Genomic DNA, 18329 nt, shown 5'->3' on the forward strand with positions numbered 1-18329 from the left:
ACTGAACCACTCATAATTCTTTGTAGTGCATGGAGTTTTACCTGTTCCAAGTTGGAAGTTTTTTTACTGTAAATGTTTTACTGGATTTCAGAAAGGTAGTGTAATACAATCCCTTATGTTTGCATTCACCTTGCCATGCCTCTCAGCCGAACATATTTTTTTCAGAATTTCCAGATTTTTGCCTCCTATGTTTGGTGTGTTCCTCAAGTCCTGTGTTTTGGACAAATTACTTGGATTGAAAACACTAAATGATGGCATACATTTAGGTTTTGACTTTGTATCCTTCAGAAAATAGGCAAACACACATCTATTATTCTAGTAACTTTCTAAGTTTAGAACAGCAAGTCAGGGAAATGTTACCGATGGACAGCAGGTGGAAACAAATTTTATTCTGCTGCTGTCATTTGTACTGGCATATTTTTACTGCCTACCCTGAGAACTGACCTTAGCAATTGTAACAGAGGGCACATAACATTTGTTAAGGTCTAGTCTCATGCCAGTCCAGTACTTAAATGATTTGTCTTTTTCTGAATCCATCCATCCTCAACCCCTTTTCCTATTTTTGCACAGAACTATAATCAGAACACTCCTTGAGTTATATATTTATTCTTAAAGCAAATTTTAATAACATTTTAAACAGGTTTAATAACATCAATTGTAATTACTTTTGACAACACATTTAAGAAAAAGATTCCTAGTTCTAATTAACTAGTTGTATGCCGGTGCCAACGTGGTCCTGCCTTCCTACAGTATGGCAATGAAATAATCAATGTTAACAACAAGATATTTCCTAAGACTACTCCCAAATAATTTTTATTGCAGCATGTTTTTAAGTAATTAGCCAACAGTATAGAAATGCCACTTATAGGTAACAACAACTCTGCTTTCTCAGCCTTGTAGTTACCCATACCCTTAACACTCCTTAATAAATGTATACAATTCCCCAAATTCTATTTCATAAGTACAAAAAAAATTTGGAAAATCTTCTACAAAACCATAGTTGTCAACTTCATACACAGCATCCACACAATACATGCAGTAGTACAGGGAACAAATATTTGAGCATTCCACCCCCACTCACTTTCAGCCTGTGATTCACCAACACAGTAATGTCCTACAGCAACAAACACTTTAAATCCCTTGCTAAAAAAACTACCACCTGCAGCTCCCTCTGAGTACAGGTCCATAGTCAAGCTATGTGCATTAGCAGAGATACTTGAAAAATTACTGTAATACATTTCCTTGAATTTATCTGAAAGTATGACATCCTTACACACACAGTGTGGCTTCAGGCCCAACTTCAGCACCATCATAGCAATACACACACTAGCTAAAGAAATGTATAAAAACATGGACTCCAGATTACTAAAGGGTGCTATATTTCTCAACCTTAACATAATGTTGAACATAAAACACTGACAAAATAAGTTTGGTCATAAACAATAGTGTGTGTGTGTGTGTGTGGGGGGGGCACCATAATATCAAGAGAGGAAAACTATTTCCTTTCCTAATATTAAAACTAAAATCTCCTGTAACACTAGTCTCAAATTTGATTGAATAGTGGCAGTATTTTGTGAAGGTTTTAATGACTGTAAGGTGTAGGTTTGGGAAAGGGGCAGCATTAGGGTTAGCGTTAGCACCCATTACTAAAGAGGGTAGGGGGGAGTCCATCCCCCTGGAAACACCTTAGTATTAGGTGCCAACCCTAACAATAATGTTGCCCCTTCCCCCAACCCTAACCCTACACCTTACCATCTAACACTGTCACTATACAAGACCGACTCGGGCACAGAAACGTATTCACAAAAACACACGCTGCATATATCCCCTAACCCAGCCTAACTCTTATCCTTGCCCTAAAATCCACAAACTCGCACACAAACACACACCACCCATTCTTCAATCATCCCTGACCCTAACCCTAACTTGCATACCCACAAATGAGCGCTCTCACCTCTCCGACCCCACTTGCTTGTATCAACATTCTATACCATTGATATAGCCACCATTCATCTATCTATACCATTGATGTTAAATCCGCACCCTTGTGTTTGTCAAACAAGCATATGTTTGTTTAAACACAGGGGAACCATATATTTATCTATATGTGATGCATGTTGTAATTAAATGTATATGGTGTGTGTTTGCATGTATACTTACGTAATCACTCTTGAGAGCTTCCAAAACGTGAGTGCATTCGATATGGAGATGGCTACCACAGCAGAGACTGACAAATCTGGGATCTCTACAGATATACCTTACAAATTCCAGCTAATATGGAACAGAAATTCCAATAGGCTGCTACCATATAGACCCCAAGCATTCCTGGCTTTCAATCAGACAAATATCATAGACCAACACTTAAAAGGATAATTCACATTCACACATATAGGCAGACTACTCTCCCAACCACCTGTTGCCTACAAAACTTTTAACTTTCTTAGCCTGAGGCTAGACACATAATAGCCAACAGTGTACTCCTACCAAATATAGAATATGCTCTTCCATTATCTTGTGTCTCCTCACAAAACCGCATTGCTGTAAGCCAACTGAAAATAAAATATTTTAATTTTATTCACCTGTCAAACCCCAAAGAACACCAATGCACTACAATAAAGAGACACAAATGGTTACAAATAGCCACCAGAGCTAACTATTTCTTGAATACCCATACCTTTAAACTACTAAACATGGGTTACTGTTCACCACCAAGAAACATGCTATCAGTTAAAGACTAGAGTGATTCAATCAGGAATAACAGTTCTCTTCAACTCATTGGATGCCTTTTCAAAATAAATATTACAGAATTTTTTTTCAAAAAAGTGTACCTGCCAGCTAGAATAAAACTACCAGATGATGTAAAAATAAAAATTATGCCATTTTAAGAAAAGTCTAAAAAAACTACCCTATTACAAGGAAGTATCTGCAAATGCTTCATAGATACTGGCTAACCCACTTTAAACATCATACACTGTTAATTCATGCCATGTGAAGTAGCGCACATTTTCAAATAATTAACTTTACACATTATGCATTCCTGACACCTGACACTTTCGTTCTAAATAAAACTGTTGTACTGTAGGCTTTACTTGTTGAAGAATTTTATAACTTCTGTTCTTTACTACTTTCCTGTATTCACTGCCCACTATGTAGTTTATCTATGGCCTATAGATACTTTACTGTACAATATTCAGCTGAAATGTACATGGGATGTGAATATTTGTTTTGTGAAATTTAACTGAACTGTATTTGTCCTGCATTTCATTATATCTTTGCATTTCATATAAAGCCGTGGTGGTAGCATTGTTGCCTCACAGCAAGAGGTTCTCCTGTTCGATTCTCGGCTGGAGTGCCTTCTGTGTGGAGTCTGCATGTCCTCCCTGTGGTCGAGTGGCGTTCAAAAGACATGCGTGAATGGGTGTGCCTTCACTGAAGGTTGTGCATCGGGCTGGCAACTCAGCACCATAAAAAATCTACTGCCAATCATTAGCGGACCGGAGTTCCACTGTGGCGACCCCTATATGGGAAAAGCCAAAAAACAAACATAAATCCCGTGTAGCCATAACAGGTTGCACAGAAATGTTTCTTAATAGAAAACTGCATATCACCATTGTTCCACCATTCCATTCTATTCTGTCTGTTTAGAAAACCTATGCACAGCTATTTTACCTGACGTTAATACTGTACTTCATGTAGATGCACTTTACCTTTATTGTATTTATCAAACTTGTCTTGCCTATTAGTCCTGGATTATGATTGAAATTGGGACCACAGAATAAATCAATGAATGAGTACATCAAATCTGGGTATTTTCACTAGATCCTGGCCCAGCACAGTAACCTCAATTTTTACTTTTCCATTAGTGAGAACTGGATTACAGATTGATAGTATCTTTCTCTGTTGATGTGGTTACACCCTAGGACTACTTCAGTAATGTGAATATATTCTGCTACTGGTCTGCATGCTGTTGGGATCTGTTCACATAGGAACAATTCTAGACAAGTAATCACAGGAACTATAAGCTACCTAGCCATATACACCATTAAGAAGAGTCACTTAAAAGTTCTTGCCAAATTTTGCAACAGTGCTTCCCTCCCGAATTGAGTAGGGCCATGCATGATAGCCTTGTATAAATCTTGATTACCCATCCAACCGTCAACACTAGACTTAACAGTAGACAATGGATGACTTTGTGGTAACTTATTCAAAAAATCTTGAATATGTTGAATTGGGAACCTCTTTGTTGAAATAAAGCTAACTCCTGAAACCACAGAAGTGAAATGTTATATTTAATGTCTTATGCAACATCACTTAATTGATAAAGAAGTGTTTCACTTCTGGTGTAGGACTATAACTGTTAAATATCTAAATGCTTTGTGGTTTCTTTTAAGCTGAATATTGCACTTTCCTTAGTAGAAAATGATTTGGACAATGTCTCAGCCTTCTCTTGTCTTGTCTTCTGTGTTTTACTCTCTAGTAAACATTTATATTACCACTGATTTTTAGAAGTGATGATCTTTGGTTTGTTTTTCTTTTTGTTGCAGCCTACAACAATGATTGTGACTCCTGATGTCTTGCAGATCAAGCAAGTTCCCCTGGCAATGAATACTCAACCTGCCCCTCCACCATACAGCGATCCTACACCTCTTCTCAAAAATGAAGCCACGAGTCCTAAGAATGAATCTACAGGGAATAATTCCCATCTACTGACCCCATCATCATCTCCTTTGTTGTCACAAGCTGATGATGTGCCTGTCCTAGATGTTGCACTAGCAGTTTAAAATTCAGGACTGTGTTCTTACACAGCCAGCAATATAAAACTATAGAGTAATGTTTTTTTTCTTTTCTGTTTTATTCTTTCTGCATAAGCATTATTTCTACAGTTAACAGCCATAGCTGTGCATAAATATTAATCATACTATATTGTGATAATGAAGAAATTTCACTAACAGAAAGTTTGAAGGTCGTGGTATCATTCAGCAAGTTTGTATCCAGTAATGAACTGTTTTGGCAAAACCATCTCCGCATCATGACAGAGAGAAGTAGAATTCTCAATTACCTACCTAAAGTTGGACTGATGTCACTTGAGCCAACTGGGGGAGGGCATGTGCCCAGGATTTTGAGTACCTTGTTTGAGACCTGAGAACAAAGTTGTTAGGTGTAGCTCAATCGGCATGTAACTAGTCCACAAATGACCATGTCCCCTCTAACTATTACACGCCCAACACTTGGCACTATTGGGAATATATTTGAAATGATGACCATTAAGAAGAAAATCTCTAATTTCCATCAAGGATAATGTCACTACTCCAGGTATTGTAATCTCATCCCAAGTGGAATGACTGGGCCATAGGGTACTTCTCTAAAGAAGAGCAAATAGGCCATTTGAGTCATTGAGGGGTAAACGCTTAATGGTCAGATGTGGGGATTGGCAACAAGTATAATAAAAAAATCTTACTAAATTAGTTGCAGTAGTTGAACTGGCAGTTTTCTCATATCCCTATGCAGTAAGGGAGCAGCTTTCAAATTTCATCAAAACCATCTTCATTGGAGATTGACTTGAGCCAGGAGGTAATGAAATCAAAGCACTGGTCACAACAATACTTTTTTGGGATAGTTAGATGAAGTCAAAAGCAGCTATGTATACTTTATATGACCAAAGGTATGTATTAAAGAACCATTATAAACATTCGGGATTCATACTTAGAGGCAGTCTAGAGGAAATGAATGAATAACCATGGATAAACAGCATCCTACCCATGATGGGATTCAGCTGAAAAGGCTAATGAGACAATAAGTCAATATTCAAAATGGCACATGCCAAGATTAGAGAATTGGTAGTGGACTACTTAAATTATTTTCACAAACAAACACTACAGATGTTTAAGGTGCAATAATAAATGAATAAGACAAATGTCATATCTACTGAAGAACTTAAAATAAAAGGGAGGGGGGCAGTAAGTTAATCTTGCATTACAGCTTCATTCTACATTATTCCACATAGCTGGGCAGTTTATATTAAGGAGTAATAACACTGCAACAGTTTTGCACATCATAAACATATACTTGTTTTTCTGTGAATGAAAAAATGTATTTACCTTTTTGTGGCGGGTTAAGACTATGCTGTAAATCTTTATAACTCTATGTCCATATCTATGCCCCTCTTTTGATGAATCTCTTGCAGAAGCTCCTTCATTTATGTAGCAGCAGGACAGCAGCAGTGATTGGTACCATATACTTTTCAACTTCTCCTTCCACTTTACTTTTCTGCTTTGTTTTGCTCATATTTCTAAAGACACATGTCCAAAAAGCATCATAACATTATGAAACAGAAACATTTTTCTTTTTTTTGACCAGCTTTTTTTATCACTGTTGCCATAATTACCTATACATATCTTAAACACATTTGACTTAAAGCTAGGAATGGAGATTCTTTGCAAATGCAGATCCAGTGTCAGGCTGTAGTGCCCCCACCCCCTCAAACCCCTTATTGTTGCAACACCTTCAACAAAAAAATTCTGGATCCAATACAACTTCTCTGGGTTCAAAAACCACAAATGGATAGGATTCTTAAATTTCTAGGACCCGCACAATATCTGCATAGGGGTAAAGAGTTGGTTAACTGTTTCACAGCCATGACAAAATTCACAATGTCGCTCTCAGTCAAAGGCTCAGCTATTGGATGGAATCTCCTTTTTAGCACTGTGATATAGGCTTTCCAAGGAAGACTGTGATGTGTGACTTTCTATAACTGGAGCACAGCTTCCTGTTTTTTTCTGAAAATGGGACTGCCACTCCAGAGGCAATTTTCCTCCTTGCATGCAGCATTGAAAAAATGCTTTAACCATGGCATCCCAGTATATTTAATTCCTTTGTCCACTCATGCAGCCTTTACAATTGTTACTGTTTAATCATAACCATGACTTCATGTACAGATATGTATCTAATCACACCAGTTGCTTCTTGTACTTCTGCCTAAGAAGAGATGTATCCCCTGGATATGGATTAGTGTCCCTGGTAAAGGGCATAATTTCTCTGCCTTCTATAGGAACAGTCTGGCAATATACCATCCACTCTCCTAAGTCATATAATGGTTTGTCAGAACCCCTTTATGGTCATGTCCTTATCAAACTTTCACAACAAGGCCTTCACTTCAGCACCTACCACAGGAGCTGCCTTCCTGGCTTATCATTACCTATTGGTCATATCCAGAAAAAACATCATTTAGCATTAAATGGTTTTTCTTTTTCCTTTTTTTTGTGTGATGGCTTCTCTCACTTATGTTGTCCATCACTGGGCCTTGGGATTAACAGCTTAACAAACCCCGCCTTGGGTCATGGCTCCTTGCTGTTCCTATGACTATCTTGACCAGAGTACATTTGTATGTGTTCTATTTCCAGTCTGTCACATGATATGTAAGAAGCCAAGAGTGTACTTTAGCTCCCATTCCAGCTGTTCATGGTCTTCATGGACAGAATGTCGTGGCTTTTGGAAATATCCAGATTAAGGATGTAAGGATTGTAATTCTGTTTATCACAGACAATATCTTTTTGGAATCCAGTGACGGATCTCTGGCATGCAAGGGAATGGTTTAGTGGTGAATGTGAATCCACTGAGAATGATAATCATCTCATTAAACTCCAAGGTCCTTTGTCTGTCTGCTTCTCTCTCTCTCTCTCTCAGGAAACAATGGTTTGCTGTCTGCAGGGAAGAGCAGCTACCACAAGTAGGAGAGTTTAAGAATCTTGAGGTCCTGTACATGTAGATTAAAGAAGAAAGGTGCAGCTGTGTTTGTACTGTAGGTGTTGACCGGACTAAGACCAGATCTCATTTCAAAATCAAGCCCTGTTTTTCCATCACTCAGTATCACCATCCTTTACATATGGTTATGGACTTTGGGTAGTAACACAAAGGGAAAAATCAAGAATAAAAATGGCAGAAATTACATTCGTTCATAATTTCTGGGCTTATTTCTCCATGACAAAATGAGCAGCTTGGCAATCCAGGATGATTTTGGAGTAGAGTTACTGCTCCTCAGTACTGAGAAGGGCCAGTTGAGGTGGTTTGGACACCTAGTAAGGATGGTTCCTAGATGCCTTCTGATGGAGGTGTACCAGACACAGTCCGCTGAATTGGAGGCTCTAAGCAGGTCCAGGATACACTAGAGAAATTATACCTCTCAGCTTTTCTGTGAATGTCATGGTATCAGCCACTAGGAAATGTTTACTGTTGCTGAATGCATCTAAAGCCGGATTGGCCTGTTGCATTAGCTATCGCTGTGACCATCAGCAGGAAGAAAATTAGGTGTGTGGATGGATGGATATCCTCAGAACCAGCAAAAAATATGGCAAATGGGATGTGAGAATGCCATCTTCACCAGACCAGTGAAGTACGTAACTCATTGGTTGACCACTTCATCTCCCATAATGTCTTTCCTCACTGGGGGTCTTCACATAATCCCATACTCGGGTACCTGAAACTATTTTTCCAAGGTGCCATAACAAAACCTCCACTCTTGTATCTGTACTGAATTCAACCCTTAGCTATAACCCCGAAAGTGTTTGACCTTTCCTGATCTACTACATCTTTACTCTTAGCTGGTTTCCAGTGTCCTACCCTGGCCTGTCACCTTCTGTCTTTGTACCTCAGCCTTGTTTACCTGTCTGGTGTGGTTTGGATTAATTGTCACCTATCTAGCTGCTCCCTGGTGTAATGAAAGTCACAGGTGAGCCAAAAGACTTGAAGTCACAAGGAATCCTTGCGGCTACTTAGAGCTTGTAGGTATGACTGAACAGGCCTAATCTAACATGCTTTTTTGTGTTGCTATACATCACAGTGCTTGTGTGAGTACTGCTCATGTTGTTGTTTCTGTTCTTTCTTGCATTGTAGATTTCTATTGCATTGTAGGTCATAGTAAATCTCAGCAGCCCCCAAAAGTTAACATTTTCTCTTAGAATGTTCAATCTCGGTACTAGTATAACTCTTGATTCTAGACCACTATCTGATAGTAGAACTACTGGCAGAAACTGAGTCACTGGTGCCAGTTGGCAATGTAGACTACAAAGTTAGCATGTACATGAGTTTTGCCTAAATAAAATTTCCCATTGCCAGAAAAGCAAAAAAGATCCTTAAGGACATTGGGCATCATTTATGACAGCAAAAACAAAATATAAAAAATATCAAGTGCTGCACTGAGCTCTCCTGTCTTTTCTTTCAATGGATCCCTCCCAGATTAGCAGAAGAGTACTAAAACTGAAAATATGCTTCTATTCTGGACTGATGTAGAATAAAGTGGTGAATAATAAAATTATTCAGTATACAGAGTTCCCATATGATCTGTTGGTGACCCTGACTTATTAATACGTTTAGCTTGCCACAGGGTCAGTTGTGATGTGTTTGGAATGGAAGAGGGTTGTTTTCATGTTTCTGCATTTGTTAATGGAAGACGCACTGACTGCAGTTGAGTACCAGTGGGGGTTGCACATTTTGGGACATGGATGTCTCAACCTGATGACATCAATGTGTTCTGCTGAGAGAAGAAAATGCACCCATAGTTCTAGATGAAAGCCAAACTAAATACCATAACAATCCCAGAACAAGTTTATAATCCAGAATGGGCTGGAAATGTTCCATGACATCTCGGAATGATGAAGGTAGGGGATGCAAGAGGAGATTGTCTCCTTTCTCTTTACATTGAAGTGATCTGAAAAGTTTGGGGACTGTCCCTGCCCTCCCCTTCCCACTCTCTCTCTCTGACACACACACACACACATGGGGTAAGAGTTAAAAGGGTGCGACTATACCAGAGAAGCTGGACTAATAGCTACAGGGCAGCTTGAAGACCCAGCATTGTAGTTTGGGGGTTATGGATCTGTCCCCAATAACCAAAGGTAACATATGTTTTTCTATGTTGCTTTTATTGCAAATGTCTCATAACTTTTATTCTTTCTGAATAATTCAAATATATGTAATTCATCTACTAGAATTGTTTCTCTGCTGCTTACTGATTTTAACTGATTTAAAAGGAAGAAAATAATCTTAGAGCTGTCTAATCTATCTTATTTCATTTAATGCTTATGAAAGTAACTTCTTTTAATGAGAATTACTTAACAGTAAAATCAACAGTAATTACGTTAATTGCACTTAAGTTTATAATCATGTATCACAGTGTTAAGTTGCCATTCTTTCTGTGTAAATTCACATTGTAATTAAAATGTTTGAAGTAAAATAAACATAAGTGCTTTCATTCCAATAACAGACTTCTTGTGATAGATCTTCAGTCAAAGATTGTGCAAGTCTTGTCTTGCTAAACCTTCTGTTCAAAAAGCAATGAATCAAATGAGGGAATTCAGAAAGATTTTTTTTGCACATGTAGACAGTTAAATAGAGAAGTAGCGCAGACCACACAGGCGCATGGTCAAATCAGAAGACAAAGAAAGACAGACACAACTAGTCTATTAAACAAGCCATGTCTCTTAGTGCAGACTGATTCAAAAGTACCTGGAAGCAGTCCAATAAACATGGTGCTATACACTTAGAAATGGATGACAAAGCTGTTTAGGTTACACGCTATATGCAGCAATCTGATGCTTTGTAAACTAATATCACTGTTTTACTGTTTTATTATAAAGGTCATGCCAGAGTCCAAACAGCACATGATCATGTGATGCAGTGCTTGTGTAACATACAGCATATGTTGAAAAGGAATAACAACATAAAATTCTGCTAAGCACACTGTACTTTCCAGATTTGGAAAAGGCTGAAGAAAATTGGAGATACAGACCAACAGAATATCCTCTTAATGTGAAGGACAACCTGCATTAACACAGGACCATACAAGAGGTATCACAGGCACTCTTCTTGCAGTGCCAGCACAAAAAATGTGCTAATGTTTATTGTCTGTAACAGACTGATTCAAAAAGGACTTTATTCAGCCACTGCACAGGCATTGATCAAAGGTACAGTCAATAAAGGGAAATAATAGCAACCAGTTTAGATACATATGTTTAGGTTCATTATACAGAATTTAAACTTTTTTTCTGTTGCACATGCTGTCTATTGAGTCATTTGCAACAACGTTGCCCATCTGTCCCCAGTGGTATAACGGACAACTATGGAATGGCCATCATACAGACAGTCGTAAGAGGATTCTTGCTGTTTATCTTGGTCACAGTATGGATGGGAGTTCCATCATGTAGGACTTTGACTTTTTAGATGAGGCTAACAAGATCAAGAAGGTAATGGCAGCCTTTGAGAAAACTGCAGTTGGTCTTGGGTACCTAGAAGGTTACTAGGCCAGAGGCCCTAGAGCCCTAACATGCCATGTTATTCCTAAGTTGCCACAATTGTCCTTGGTTAGATGGACATAATTTGCAGAGTGAGTCTATGACAAACACCAACTACCCCTGTCCATGAGGGACATGGGTGCCACCCCTGGAGTGATTTTGTGGTCTCCCATCCATTTATCCAGGTTGTGTTTGAATAGGGTCAGTGAGGAGCTCTGCTTCACATGAAATGGAAGTTTATTCAAGAGTAGCAGCATTCTCTGGGACGTATGTCTGTCCAACATGTTCTATTAATGTCACAGGCTAGGTTATGATCCCTATAGCAAGTTATAACATCCCTACACCCAGATCTGATGCCCTTACTTATGAGATGTGCAATGTAGAAGGTTTTCCTTACCACTGTGGAAACTTAGTGGTTGAAGTTCAGATTGCTATCTACCTGTGTTCTCAGATCTCACACCACTGGATTTGTACTTAGCAGGGTGCTGTCAGTGTTGTAATTACCAGGGAATTGCCCTTTGCCAAAAGGGATAATAATGCACTTTTTTGCATTTAGTTTTAGACTGTGGCTTTGGCACCAATCATTTGTCTGTTTTAGCTCCTAATGTAATATGTTAACATCACTGGGGGGATCAAATTATTGCATATGATTTGCATTCAGGGAACTTGGTAAGCCAAAGGCCATCTACTTTAGCTTGGACTTCCAAGAAATAGATTCCAAACAGTAAATGGCCCAACACAGATCCTTGTAGTATGCCACTGGTGATGAGTCTACTGTTAGAGGTGGAGTCACTGACTTTGACAGTATGTGTTCTCAGTGAGCCAGTTGGCTATCCATCTAGTAACATAAGGGTTAATCCCCAACTGGGAAAGTTTTTCAATGATACCTGAGTGGAGGATTGTGTCAAAAGCCTTGGTTAGGTCAAGATAGGCATATGCACTGTCTTACCTTCATCCAGGGCTTTGGTGACTTTCTTGAATAAATCTACCAGGTATAAGAAGCATGATCTACCCTTAGCAAATTTGGATTGGGTCTAGAGTCTGAAGGTCACCTATGTCCTTGTTGATGAAGTCCATGATGATTATTTCCATGGCCTTGCAGAGGTTAGACTTATGGGTCTAGAGTTCCCAGGGTCGGTTGATGCCCCCCCCCCCCTTGGTGCAAGGGGATTACTGTTGCTGTTCTCCATGCTGCTGGAACAAAGCCAGTTCTCAGGCTATGGCTAAAGAGAGCACCAAGTGGGTCTGCAAGGTCCTGTTTCAGATTATTTAATAAGCGCCATGGGATGTTTTCTCATCCCATTGAGAATGCATTTTTGGCTTTGGAAAGCAGAGATATGACCTGATCTCTAGAGATACTAGGCAGAGGACTGGTTTCAGGAATGCTTTGCGGTATGGCTGCTGGGGACAGGGGGCTGAAGATTGTGCCAAATCTGTCAGCCAGCAGGTTGAAAACTTCCACTGGTATAGTATGAGTGATACCATCACTGCCAGTTAGGCACATAGATGGGCATTCCCTTTTAGATTTCAGACATAGTTAAAAAATGCCTTATTATTATCCTTTGCTATGGATGCTACTTTACCTTTGTAATTAGCTTTAGAGAACTTTACAAGATTTCTGATTTGCTTGTTCAAACTGTTAAATGAATTCTTCCTCTGCTGAGTCAGTTCCCTCTTATTTTTAGACATCAGTTTGTTCCTTTTGTTATATAACCTGTTTATACTTGAGGTCCACCAGGGTGGCTTTTTTTTTCTGGAGGGCGTGGTTTTAATCCAGTCAGGCACAGATGGGTCTATACAGTTGCTTAAGTGTTTATACAGCACATTTGTGTATACTTCTGCATAGGAGTCATTGTTGCCTGTGATTGCGGGGGCTATACAACTTTTTATACTATCATTTAGAAGGCTGTAGTTTGCTTTGGAAAAGTCTTTTTTAGTTTTTTTTCCTCCTGTGGTGGCGACAGTTTCAGTAGTATGAGCGTGACTGATGTATGATCCGACCTTACTAGGGAGGGCATCACACAACGGGGAGTGAAATAACCTCCCCATGCCGGTGAGTACTATGTCTAGGGCATTTGAGCCCCTTGTGGGGGTGCAGAGTATCCATTCCAGAGCATTTGTATTGACAAAGTTCAGGAACCTTTGCATGAGCATGTTTGTGCTAGTGTGTGTCAGCCAGTCGATGAAATGATTGTTGAAATCTCCTATGAGTAAGGTGTTGGGCTGCATGGCGAGTGACTCCAGTAAGTCCAGGAAGGCGGTGTGCTTTTCTTGGTTCATGGTGGGGAACTTCTAGCTAATAATGTTGCAGGGTATTTTGCCTGTAGTTAATTGGATATGGAGTAGTTGAAGAGAGTTGTATTGTTTGACCAGTCTCAAGGTGTACTTGGCTTTAATGGATACACCTCCACCTTTGGTTCTTTCATGCTCATTTTCAGGTCTGAACATGTGGAAGGCATTATAGCCTTGCATGGCCAGGATGCTCTCTGTGGCCTCAAACTATGTTTCAGGGAATGCACAGATGTCAGCATCTTCCAAGGTCAGGAGTGGTTCCAGATAGTACAGTTTCATGTTTAGACTCCTAGCATTAAGCAGCAAAACCTTGAGTTTGTCTTAACTGGATTCTGTTATGTTGGAAATTTTGTTTTGATATTGGCTAAAAAGGCACTATGGGGGATGCCAGCATCTGAAAACCTAGAGGAGACAGGTGCAGACCATCTCTGGCAAAGCAGCGTACCCTGTCGAACATGTTCTCCCAGACTGACAGATACTGGATCCCCCTGGTCTCACACCAGAAGCTAAACCAACTGTTGAAATCTATTGTTTTTTTATTTACATTGTGGCATCATCCTAGGGGAAGGTAGAATGCTGCTTAGAGCTAGGGTCATACCTGCCTGAGGCACATAATCTGAGAATTCAGTCATGTCTCTCTTCATATAGTCCAGAAAGGTACGTCTGAAGTCATTCACCCCAACATGGACTATGACAATGTCATAACGGTCCTTGTTGAGTGACTTGAGTGCATGTGTGATTTGAATGATCTTGGCACCTGACAGACAGGCAACCATGGCATTCTCCTTGTCCAGCCTAATGAGGACATTTGTGCATCTCACTTTGGAGTCGTCTGTGACCAAGACATTAAGTTTTGAGGTGTTTTGCCTTAGGGACTTATTTGCTGAGACACTGGTGTACTCGTTATGTGTAGTTGTTTCTATTTACATAGGAATGTGTGCAAGTCTGGGAGGTCTCTGATTTTTTGGTAGGCTTTTAGTGAGTACTTCTGCATATGCAGGCTTGTGTCATGACCTAATTTTGTGTGAGAAGTGAAGTGTGTATGCTGATAACCTGTTTGATGTCCAGTTTGTTACGTGAGAGAATTTATTCCAATTTTATAGTGTAATTACATCTCTCACATAGGGTATTTGTTTGTTTTAGAAGTAAGTGGTTGTCAGTATACATAAGGCAATTATTACATTGCTTTAGGATGCCCATGTCAATCAGGTTGGCCATTGAAACGATGGGAAACTGTTTAGTTTCATTTAACTAGGGTAGGAAATACTTGTGTGTCTGAATAGAGGGCATGGAGTTAATACAAGGTCTAGGAGGTTCTGTACTCTTGTACCCTACTAGGAAAAGTAACTGTTTGGTCCAGGTTTCTGGAGTCAGTTTAGCTGATATTTGGGCAATTTAGTCCCCTGTTAGCTTCTAGGTGAGGGAGTATCTTTAGGTATATGATATTGATATGCCCCTTCACTACTAGTGGGTACTGAATGAGTGACTGGAGGGGAACCCGTGAATAGAATGAGAGATTTCATTAGACTGGAATCAGATTTTAGTAGCTATGAAAATTAGTGTTACAACCCCAGAAGTAGTGAGTTGGCATTAACTGTTCATTCCTGTCCCACCCATGTGGCTCCTACAGCACTTGGGACACTAACTGAATTCTGGTTAGCTGGGAGTTCCATTCATCAGAACCATGGACACAGCAGTTCAAACAAAGTGTTAACAAATGCAACTAAAATTGGGAGCTAAGAGCCAGAACATGTACAAATTAAAGGAGTGAGCACAAGATATTTTATAATCCAGTAGTGAGAGCATCAGTGATATCATAACCAATATGACCTAGAAGGATAAGGTAAGCTACTTGTCTACTGTACATGCCCCAATACATAAAGGAGTGCTAGAATAAATAAGGATAATCTAGCTATGTGCTTAATTTATTCCAGGCAATTACAAGATAAGCTCATGTTTATTCAGTAAAATGCATGAATACTGCTGTTAATATTGTTAAAAACTTACTGATAATGCTGTTGTTTTTTGTCTAGTACAAGGCAGCATTCATACACAAGGTATGCAGTATATAGAGGCAGTGAAGGAAAATGCATAGCCTACATCTATAATTCATGGTCAGTCGATTATCAGTACTGACAGTAAATATGTTAATTCCATATTCAGCCTGCTGCATGTGCTAATCATGTGCAAATAAGCATCAAAGCATGAATGGTGCTGCAAAACTCTCTACCAAGGTTAGCGCCTGATACACTACTGAAATGCATTTTCAGAGGCTTAGAAATATGCCACATTCCCTAGGTACTTCCAAAACAGGACGTTTTTTGCACAGCTGTCAGTGGTGCAAGGTAAGAATTTGAAGTGGATAAGGTCCACCCCAAAGACCACATATGAAGTACCCTCAGACAAAGACAGGAAGCAAGCATGCATGCGTGTGTATATACACTTGCACATTTTGATATATATATATATATATATATATATATATATATATATATATACATACATATATATATATATATATATATATATATATGGTTCTACCTGACTTCACCGAAACACCACAACACCGACAACGCAATCACGAAACCACATAACCGACAGTACAAAACACGAAAATCCACATGCCCGACAACGAAATAACCGACGGTACACAAACACGAAACCTTATACACTTCACACACCACAATCAACAAACAAAACACATTCCCCATCCAAAACCACATACACAACACAAGCACACCAAAATCCCTGCAAACCCACACTAAACCTCACATACACAACTACCTACAACCCTGACCCAAACCCTAACCCTAAGGTCCGTCACTACCGCACACTTACCTGACCCGCTCCTAACCCTAACTCACTTATCCCGCCCCTAACCCAAACACAATCACTACCGCACACTTACCTGACCCGCTCCTAACCCTAACTCACTTATCCGCCCTAACCCAAACACATTCACTACCGCACACTTACCTGACCCGCTCCCTAACCCTAACTCACTTAACCCACCCCTATCCACACTTACCTTACTCGCACCCTAACGTCCGTCACTACCGCATACTTACACAGCCTTTTCCCATTTCGGCATCCTCAGCGCCGGTGCTTTCATCCGTCGGGTCGGTCTTCTGCACTGTCGATCTTCTGGGTCCCGTCGCGTCGGTCTTCTGCACTTTCGCTCTTCTGCGGCTCCCGATTTCGCTGTCGATGTTCCGGCGTGTCGGTGAAGTCAGGTAGAACCATATATATATATATATATATATATGTGTATATATGTACATGTACACATATAAAGGGAGATCTCTGTGCATAATATGGCTGTTACCTATCAATTATCCAGGATTTCACAGAATGGCTATGTTTGCTTTATAATCCTCTGTTCAATGTAAAATGAGTTCAAAGGCCTCTGCTGACCTGGATTTGATTAGGTGCTTGGCTGACTGGTGGAGCAGCAGGGAAGGGATGGGCATGCCCATCCCAGTTGAAAGGATGCTCACTGGTACTCTCCCTAAGGAGGTGTGGTCCAAAGAAAGAAGTTGCCCTTGGATGTAAAACAAGTGTGGTTGGTGGAGAAGGGGAAGTGGGTAGGTCATTAAAAAAGTCCCCCCAAACAGAAGCACAGAGGAGCCAAACCTCCAGGCCACCCTCAGGATCCATGACTGGCCCCAGCAAAAGCTGCCCAAGTCTGAGAGGGGAGGGGGTTGGAAGGTAGCTGGCAGACCCAGCGTGGATATTGGGGACTGTGGGCTGAGCCAGTAACAATGACAGCTGAGGGCCCCCTAATAGAGTTCAAAGGTCAAATGAGATGAAAATGTGGGCTGGAATGCAACATATGTAATAAACTAAGTGCAAGTCAAGTGCTTCTGTTAAAGAAGCAACTCGCTTCAGAGTCTCGTGCATACCTATGCAGTCTCCAGTGGTGTGCACACTGCTTCCCTAGGTCTGTACATCTCTGCACTGGTAAGCATACATGTGTGTATGAGTGAGAGAAATCAAGTAGGAACACTGCATGTTCCTTCTATACAGTTTTCACTACTTGTTTTAGTGCATTGCAGGGTTCACAAGTTGCTATGTTGTAAGCTTTGCTGCTATTAATTCATGTATTCAGATCATCACAAGTGCTATAATTATGCATAGGGTACAAGCTATTACACAGTGTGCACTTGGGTAGTACTTATTTCTTGATAAAACACCCATGGAGGTGTACATTTACAGGGTGGATATACTGTTTGATGGTACTCTCCCAAATAATCTAGTTGTCTTGTCTGAAATTGTATATACAGAACACTCTCTGTGCTGCTATTTTGTAATCATTAACCATGCTGCTCTGCCATATATGGTCACAGGCTACCCTATGCACCTATAGATCACACAGCCTGCTCAGCTGTATACCTTTATCTTCACTTAACCAAAGGATTGACATCTTTTACAGATAGTGTGACATCCATGCCCTGGCCCAGCAATCAAAAAGCCTCAATCCTCACCACTAACACCAGAGAGTGGCATCTCATATAGGAAGAAAGGATAACAAAAACACACAGTAAAGTGCAATTTCCATTAAGAGCACATAGAGATCACAGTCAGTCCAGGGCTGGTCACTCCCTTGCTCTCCAGGTCCCTAATAATACTCCCCACTGGCACAGCTACAGGGTCCAGATCTCAGCTTAGTGGGCAAGCTAAAACCTCTAGCACTCTCTCTGTCCAACCAGTGCTTTGTGTCTCTGCCCAAGTAGCTCACACACACACACACAC

The 18329-nt window shown here is 40.1% G+C and overlaps 2 protein-coding genes across 2 annotated transcripts in view; both read left to right on the forward strand.

Annotated features, from left to right (window-relative positions):
* LOC122811886 (membrane-spanning 4-domains subfamily A member 8-like) overlaps positions 1-10252 on the forward strand; it is a 191700-nt gene extending 181448 nt beyond the window's left edge. The window contains exon 5 of the mRNA XM_044084027.1: positions 4545-10252. Within this exon, the coding sequence (XP_043939962.1) occupies positions 4545-4781 (237 nt within the window). The 3' untranslated portion in view covers positions 4782-10252. The remainder of the gene's footprint in view (positions 1-4544) is intronic.
* RNF20 (ring finger protein 20) overlaps positions 1-18329 on the forward strand; it is a 1863764-nt gene that overhangs the window by 1178388 nt on the left and 667047 nt on the right. The window lies entirely within an intron of this gene.

This window comes from Protopterus annectens, chromosome 9.part0, assembly GCF_019279795.1.
Source record: "Protopterus annectens isolate FY-2018-M chromosome 9.part0, PAN1.0, whole genome shotgun sequence".
Classification (NCBI taxonomy): Eukaryota; Metazoa; Chordata; order Ceratodontiformes; family Protopteridae; genus Protopterus; species Protopterus annectens.